The sequence below is a fragment of the Ziziphus jujuba genome, chromosome 6 (assembly GCF_031755915.1).
Source record: "Ziziphus jujuba cultivar Dongzao chromosome 6, ASM3175591v1".
NCBI lineage: Eukaryota > Viridiplantae > Streptophyta > Magnoliopsida > Rosales > Rhamnaceae > Ziziphus > Ziziphus jujuba.
In genome coordinates, this window is record NC_083384.1 from 19,602,102 (window position 1) to 19,610,759 (window position 8,658).

Sequence of the window (8,658 nt, forward strand, 5' to 3'; positions counted from 1 at the left end):
TGGAGGAATATAAGGTTGGAATTGTCATTTTGGTATGACCGTCCTTCCTTCATTTCTATTCGTTTTTAGCCAAAATGGCTGGTGCATCAGTCGTTGACATGTCACCTTCAGGTAAAGCCGAAAAAGCTTGCACATCTTCTTCTGGCCAATGATTAGCCTTACGCCACTTAATAAGGCATAGGTAACTTGCAATTGTTGAAGCAACAAATCCTAGAATGTTTCCATCTTCCTTTGACCCTCTGTTAGTTTCCAAGATAGCTCACAAATTGACTCCTGGATGGACATCTCTGTCAAGTCCTCAGTCTTGCTAGCTCCTTCCTCCGTGTTGCTGTCATGGGTATCAGACTCTTGAGACATTGATTGAGTTTATACCATTGTCCTCAGTTGAAATTTTGTAGTCTCATCGGACGTGCCAAAAAGATATGTTGGAATATGTTAGAAAATTTCTAACAATCTATTGTCTCCTAAATATGCGAGCATACCACTCCAAACTTATAACAGTTAAAAGAAAGAAAAATGTGCATCAAGACATGCTACTTCAAACCTGCAACAGCTCCAAGAAAAAAAAGGTGCGCCAAGGCATGTCACTTGAAACCTGTATTGATTATTGGGAAACAAAAATAATCTATAAGGTTCAATTGCCTTAATGATTAGTGGACTTTACAAAATAAAATTTCAATTAAGAATAAATAAGAACAATTGGCTAATTAAAGTAAATTTTAATAAGAATAAAATTAAATAGTCTAGAATTTTGTAGTTGTATATAGAAGTATGCGTGTCCCCTTAAATATTAAAGATGCTTCAATAAATTTCTTATATTGGACTTTTCACTTTTAATTGCTTTAACAAATTCTATTACTTGTGACTATTTAAAACTCTTCATTTCTAAACTATATGGGACAATCCATTGTTTTTTAATATTTGACTTTTTTTCTAATAATTAAAATAATATTTAAATCATTAAATATTAAATTAATAAAAATCCAAAGTAATTTATGGTCCAAACAAGATTAAAAATTTACTTGTTTATATACCTATAGGGAGTCGAATTGATAGCTTATAAGGTTGTTTGGCATGCTTAAGTTTATCTTTAGTTGTTTCACGGAAGGGTGTTTGACCTTCATGGTTTCAACAGTCTATTTAGGATGATTTGAGTACTCTTTCTTAGTAAGAAAGTTTATTTATTTCTTAAAAAAAAAAAAAACACATAATTCTACCTAAAACAAATATGAAGCACGAAATGAAATAACACTAATACTTTCAATAATACCATAATTTAATATAATAATAAAACAATATCAATCTTTTAATTGCTTAACTAAAATTTATAATTTCATAAAAGAAAGTAAGTTTTCTAATTAAAAACAAGAAAGAAAGTATATTTTATAATTTGGAACACTAAATAATTTATACAGATGTTACACTTCAAATTAGGATTGGGGGACAAATATATTATTTAAAGTAATTACTAACTATTTTTTCTAAAAAGTTCTACATGCTATTATATATGCATATAATTTAGCCTAAGGGTGCTTCAAAGGGCAATCAATAAACTAATATTTTTCTGTTTTCCTTTTAAAAAACAGTAATATTTTCATAGTTACCTTTTTGTGATTTCCAAATGTATTATCCTACAATCAAAACTAAAGTTAAAATATATAACAGGCCAACTAAAGAAATTAAAGATGATCATTAATTATTCGGCATGTTAATTTTTTAAAATTATATTTACTACTAAATGGTGAATTTATGCTCCTCTCTTTGTTTTGTTTTGTTTTTGGTTTTTTTTTTCTGTTTTTTTTTATTACATATGTGAATATTTTGTTGTATTAATTAAAATTTATAAAGTTTTCAATTTTTTATGTTGTATATATGTGCTTATGTATCGAATATATATAAATAGCTATATATAACTAACGTAGGTTTTGTGGAATATAATACTAACAATTAACACTTCACACAGTTTGTCAAAAAAAAGGGGGAAAAAAAGCCAGTACACAAATTAGCTTCTGAAAATTTTACAAACAAATTCTTAATATAAATATGAAAAAATTGTACTTATTAGCAATATACTATGGCAATCACAACCAATAAAAATTTATAATAAATTGAAATTTCAATACTAATTGATTAAGCCAAATTAATTGATAACTTTTACATCTGCTGCTTTTCTATTGGTTGAAAGATTTTTTTGTTTTTGTTTCTTTTTTCTGTTATAGAGTTTTGAATCGCAAATAACTTGTTTAAACTACTTTATTTCTCAATGTGTTCATGTAAGCCATATTGTGGTACTTTTTTAAAAAGTACCTTTACGCACACTGATAACCATTTTGATAATTAAATTAAAACTATATACTTATAATTTAGGGAAGTATTTATAAATATGAAAAAAAATATAAAAATATAAAAAAAATGAATAAAAAACAAATGACTAAGAGAATTTTGTTTTCTAATTAAACTAGGGGAAAATTTTATTTAGACTCTCTCATCTTTGCCTAATTACATTTAGACTCAATATATTTGAAAAATTATCACTTACACCCATATATCAATTCTTACAAGTCAATTTTAATAATTTAAAACTATAATTGTCATTTTACAATATCATTTTAACTTTAATTTTTTTTTAAATATCATTTAAATTTTTTTTTTACCATAAACCATTAAAATTAAGCAATAAAAACTAACATGTAAATTTATTTGAATAGATATTGAAAATTAAAAAGAAGTTAATAATGATTTTATAAAAGTATAGAGATTAAATATAATTAAGCAATAAAAACTAACATGTAAATTTATTTGAATAGATATTGAAAATTAAAAAGAAGTTAATAATGATTTTATAAAAGTATAGAGATTAAATATAACTATAATAAAACCAACAAGGTTTAAGTAAAAATTGCTCATGTAAATTTATTTTAATAGATATTGAAAATTAAAAAGAAGTTAATAACGATTATATAAAAGTACAGAGACTAAATATAACTATAATAAAATCAAGAAGGCCTAAGTAAAAATTGCTCATGAACTTATAGGGCAAATCAATACAAATTTAAAACAAAAAAGAATTATTAAATATTTAACCACTAGACCATTTGCAAACTAGTGTGGAGGCAATAAATTCATATTGATTACCCCCTTTTTTTTTCATCTTTTTTTTTTCCATATTGATTGTCTGAACAAATTATTATTACTACTTCCTATTATAAAAATTTTAAAAAATAAAAGAAAAAATAAGCGTATGTAATTCTTATGAAAAAATCTATGAACTAGGCATTTCTTTCGGAGGTTAAGAAACGTGCAAATGTACAACCTTCAGCAGGGCACTGATTGGATCCGCTGTGGTATTAATTAATAAGCATAACGTTAGCGTAGCGATCAAGAGCGTTGATATCCCGGCTCCCGACCCACTCTGATCAATCCGAAAAAAGGAATAAAAACCTTCCGCAAGAAGCTAGACATTTCGTAAGGGCCCCACAAAAGCACCCACACCTCTTATTCTGTCGCCACGTACACCACCAGCCTCTCTCGTTCCCCCATAAAAAGGCGCCATTTGCACCTCATCCCATTTAAAACTTTCAAAACCCTCCCTGTAACTGTCTCTCTCTCTCTCTCTCTCTCTCTCTCTCTTCCACACACACAGAGACACACCCTCTGCAAAACCCTAGCAGTCTCTCTGCTATACACCCACTGTTCCTTACCATGCACCCTCACGCCTACACTGTCGATTCACATTCCAAATCCCAGGACCTCGCAGCCACCGTCCTTTCCTCCTCCACACCCGCCCAAATCTCCTCTGCCTGCGCCTCCATCGACTCCGTCCTGCACTCCCTCTCCCCTGACCAGTCCCGCCATTTCTTCTCTGTCACCTTCCCAACTCTAATCCGCAAGCTCTTCGGCTTCGACGATGCTCAACCTTCATCGTTTCCATCGACCTCGACGACTACCAATCCGCACTCATCCAACGGCTGGATTGACACCGTCATCGCATCCAACGATCCTGAATTAGCTAACAGGGTTTTCTCTCTTCTAGCCCCCAACGGAGTCCTTCTTAGCTCGATTTCTGCCGTCGATCGTCTCTCGCTCGTCAAGTATGTCTTCCCATTCGAACGGTTGCCTGAGTGGGCCCGGTTCATGCTCTCGTCGGATAAGAATTGCCGCGTTTTATCCGATTTGTGCCCCATTTTCAAAGGTAGGGTTAAGGAAGATTCGATTAAAAGCTCTGTGTATCAAATTCAGCTTAGTGTATTTGAATATTACATGTTTTGGTTCGCTTACTACCCTGTTTGTCGGGGAAACAATGAGAATTCTGACAATGTTTCCGCGAAGAGAAGTAGAAGGTTCAAATTGGAGAATTGGGTTTCTTCTATTTCGGGTTTTTCGAGTGCTAGACGCAGCTCAGAGCATAAAATTGAGTGCAATTTATATATGAGGCTTCTTTATGCTTATCTTCGTGCATTTGTGCCTGTACATGATTTGAATTCGCATCAGCCTTATCGTAGTTCGCTTCTTCATCACTCTATGAGTTTTGACGGTACCATTATAATGCAAGCAGAGTTCCTTGTTAACACATTCACACATTTTTGGTTGGTTGACAATGATTTTTCGCCTTTACCTGTAAATTTGTGCAAGTCTTTTGGGGTGTCATTTCCATTACATTCGGTTCTCGGGGAGACCCCGCCAACTGCCGGGCTGGGAGAGTTTGTGAATTTGTTTGTGAAATACTTGAATTTGAGTTCCTTAGTGCATACAGATGGAAATGAGAATGTGGAACATAATGGGAGTCCAAGGTGGAGGATAACAGGTTCATTTGATTCTTCAAAGTCTAAGGATGTTATGGTTGGATCACCCAATTTTCGAACTGTTGGAACTTGGAACTTATCGATACAGAGGCCATTGTACAGGTTTATATTCAGAACATTTCTGTTTTGCCCCATGGAAACTTCGATAAAGAATGCATCTCAGGTGTTTTCAGTTTGGATTAGTTATATGGAACCTTGGTTGATTAGTTTGGATGATTTTGTTGATCTGGATGTTATTGTCAATGCATCAGCTAAGAATTCGAGAAAAGCAGATTCACAGGACCTAGTTGGGGGGTACACATCCTCTTGGCAGGGCTATGTCTTATCCAATTATCTGTACTATAGTTCCTTGGTTATGCATTTTATTGGGTTTGCACACAAGTTTCTTCATGCTGATGTGGAAATAATAGTTCAAATGGTCTTGAAGGTTTGCTTCTTAACCTTTTTCCTATCAAAAGTTAGGTTATTTCTTTGTACGAATTAGTTGTTGCTTTATCTGATGTTGAGTTTGGAAATTTAAAATTCTTAAATGTGGAGATTTTGGATATCTAGCCCATCTTTATAATTATTTTTGCAACCTGTGACCTCTTTTGGTATTATGTTATTGCCTAATTTATACAGATATGTGATGCTTTTCAAGATGATATGCTTTCGAAGATGATCATGTGTTCAAATTGTGGCATGTTTATTGCTAGAAATGATAATGAACGGAATAAGAGTAATCTCATTCTCTTACATTATGTGATTACTTTCTCGGAGTTCTAAGAATTATGATTCTCACCTAAGTCAGGGATCCACTTCATATTGGTGAGGAAGGAGGTTCCTGATGAGGGATTTACAATTGTGTGGGATTTAGAATTCTGTTTCTCAATCTTTCTCTAAATATTGTTAATTTTACAAATATCCCTAGAGATAGCATTAAAGAAGAAAAGTTATAAGGGAATCTTTTCAATCTTCTGTTCTAATTTCAATTCCTAGTAATTAGTAAGCATCTCAATGTAATAAGCCTATTGTTGTTGCCATTCCAGAAATATCTGTAAGCACCTTAATGAATGCTGGATTTCTACTTTTAGTTTTTTCCATTCTTTTCCTAGTAGTTAATGATCCATTTTGTGTTTATTTTTTGTTGAACATTAACCGCCTCTTATTTATTTATTCATTTTCCATTTTGTTTATCAAAGGGATAAAAGCTTCAATTTTTTTGCTCTAATGCGCTGGATTTTTAATTTTTGCATGAAGAGAAAGAATCTTGTAGTGATAGGTAGATAAGTTTTGACAAGGAGCAGTGGCTTACTGTCTCTGTTAATGACCGGCTAAGCTAAGTAGACAGTTGGTGGCCCCAAGCATATATAATCTTTTTATATAGGTGAGGGTTTATATTACTAAATAGCATTTGGGTTAAAGTTTCACATTTAGCATTGACAGTGTATACTAGCTTAAGTATAGGAGTATATGTGCTGTTTGGTTTGTGCTCTCTTTTGTTGACTTTCTTGGATCTTAGGGGGGTGGCAGTTTTGGTTGGTATCTGGAGACTTGATTGCTTTCCGGTTCTTTTTCTTTGACACAGATTTTCATTGAAGCTCTGTCCCTTTTATACAAATTCAAGATTTTGTCTCGATCTTTTTGTGATACTTGAGTTGAGGATAGTTTTCACAACGTTGATTATTATCCACAGGGTATGGGTTGCTATAAAACAGTCTCTCTGAAAACACAACTTTAATTAATTACATAATTCATGTCAACACATTTATAATTATGAAAGCAAAATCATAATAGGTAATCTTATCTTTGAATTAACTTGACTATTTTTAGTTAGGATTTATGTATTAAGAATCAAATCATAATTGTTATCACTGGCTCTGTGGCCTACTGTGATTATAGTGCTGGAAACAGTAGACAACTTTATTTATTTATATTTTTTCCCGTTCTAAATTCTGTTCCTATTTTGTCTTTACAGGTTATAAATGTATTGACATCATCTAAAGAGCTATTTGACCTTATAAAGATGGTGGATTCTGTTTTCCATTCCAAACAAGCTGGATGTGGGAAGTCAATGCTCAACAGCTTATGTAGATTTGTCCCTTCAATTCGTGAGCAAATGCAGGTAATTTTTCATCTCTACCATCTATCTGAGATTTGCCTATTTTAGTTTACTTTTCGAGAGAATAATGAGCATTTGGTGGATGGTCTATATGGCTCCAATTTTCTCAGTTTTCCTATATTCGCATTATTTTTTTATCATTGAATGTCCGTCCTCATTAGGCATCATGTGCTATAATACTACACGAGCAAAAAAAGTTAATTTTGCCATTTTGCTGATACTGAATATCTCACAACTTTCTATTTATTGGTAACACTAGGATTGGGAGGATGGATTATCTGAGAGTGATGCTGATGGATCTTTCTTGCATGAGAATTGGAACAAAGATCTACGTCTCTTTAGTGATGGAGAAGATGGAGGACAGCAACTACTTCAGGTTTTTATGTTCATCCTTTTTGTCATATATTCACATTGATGCTACATTATATCCCATTTATGTTATTAAATCTACTCAGCATTCATAATATTGCTATTTTAGTTGTTCATACTGCGAGCAGAAGCCGAGTTCCAAGCCATTTCTGGTGAAAATCTTGCTCACAACCTTCAGGCTATAGATTCATTGAAAACAAAAGTGGGTTACCTGTATGGTGGCCACCCAATAAAGACACTATCATTTTCTCCTGAACCAAAAGAACATCAGCAAGCTCGCAGTGAAATATTCAAACCGAGAAAAATTGGCAGCCATATGATGGCGGATATCAAATATAAGGGTGACTGGATGAAACGCCCCATCTCTGATGATGAGGTTGCTTGGCTTGCAAAATTGCTTGTCTGGTTGTCAGCTTGGTTGAACGAGAGTCTTGGATTAAATCAACCAGATAGCAGCCAAGTAAGTTCTACATGGTCTTATGTGGAGGTTTCTACTGATGATGTGTACAACATACGTGGTCCAGCAGAAACTATCAAGGCTGTTTCATGTGCTGTGTGTTCTTGGTTACTTATGTTGAGTACAATAATGGTGAGGCAAATGAGAAAACATGGTCTGAGGGTGAACCTTAGAATGTTTGCATCGAAGAAGGTTGTAATGGTTTTGCTTTTGTCTGCTGTATTTAGTATACTCAAGAAAGCTTTTGGACAGTTTCATAGAGTGTAGGTTTCAGAACAGGAATTTTGAGCAAAAGGGAAACAAAAATTGTGTATAGAAATGGAGAAACGAGTTTTTTTGTTTCTTTGTATTGAGTGCATTTCTTTTTCTTTTACTATTATTGTTATTATTATTATTATTATTATTATTTTAATTTGTAATTAAAATTGTTATTATTATTATTATTTTTAATTTGTAATTAAAGTAACAATGTGATGGTGCAGCATAAAAGATGAGACGGGCATTTTGTTTACTGTGGAGGTGTTCTTGATGCAAGTCAGAAAATTTATTCTTTAACCCTCCCTTTTTTATTTTTTATTTTTATTCCTTATCCCTTTTGAATAGTAGCATTTATTCTTGTCTATTTAAATTCTCAACGGTGAATGAAGAACGTGGAAGAACATTTGACCATTTCTTAGTAACTATCTATTAGTAGTAAACGATGGCTGTTGCGGATCTCTCAACGGTCTACCTTTTTACAGAAATGAATTTGCTCGACCTGATTGTGTTCACTCTGTTATTATTATTAATATTATAATTATTCCTTGTTCAATTTTCTTTATGAGTATTTTGTCTGTTCGGTTCACCGCATGCTCTGTCAGAATAAAGATAGAACAAAAGCAAACCAGAAGAAAGAAAAGGGTATGACGGATTTAGCTTCCTAAGGCTAA

The 8,658-nt window shown here is 32.8% G+C and overlaps 1 protein-coding gene across 1 annotated transcript; it reads left to right on the forward strand.

The window, feature by feature from the left end:
* The first annotated feature begins 3,562 nt into the window (after positions 1-3,562).
* On the forward strand, positions 3,563-8,172 carry LOC107430277 (uncharacterized). The gene is made up of 4 exons (XM_025079336.3): positions 3,563-5,229; positions 6,760-6,906; positions 7,163-7,279; positions 7,382-8,172. The coding sequence occupies exons 1-4, from the start codon at positions 3,703-3,705 to the stop codon at positions 7,994-7,996; spliced, it is 2,406 nt and encodes an 801-aa protein (XP_024935104.3). The 5' UTR covers positions 3,563-3,702; the 3' UTR covers positions 7,997-8,172.
* The last annotated feature ends 486 nt before the right edge of the window (positions 8,173-8,658 follow it).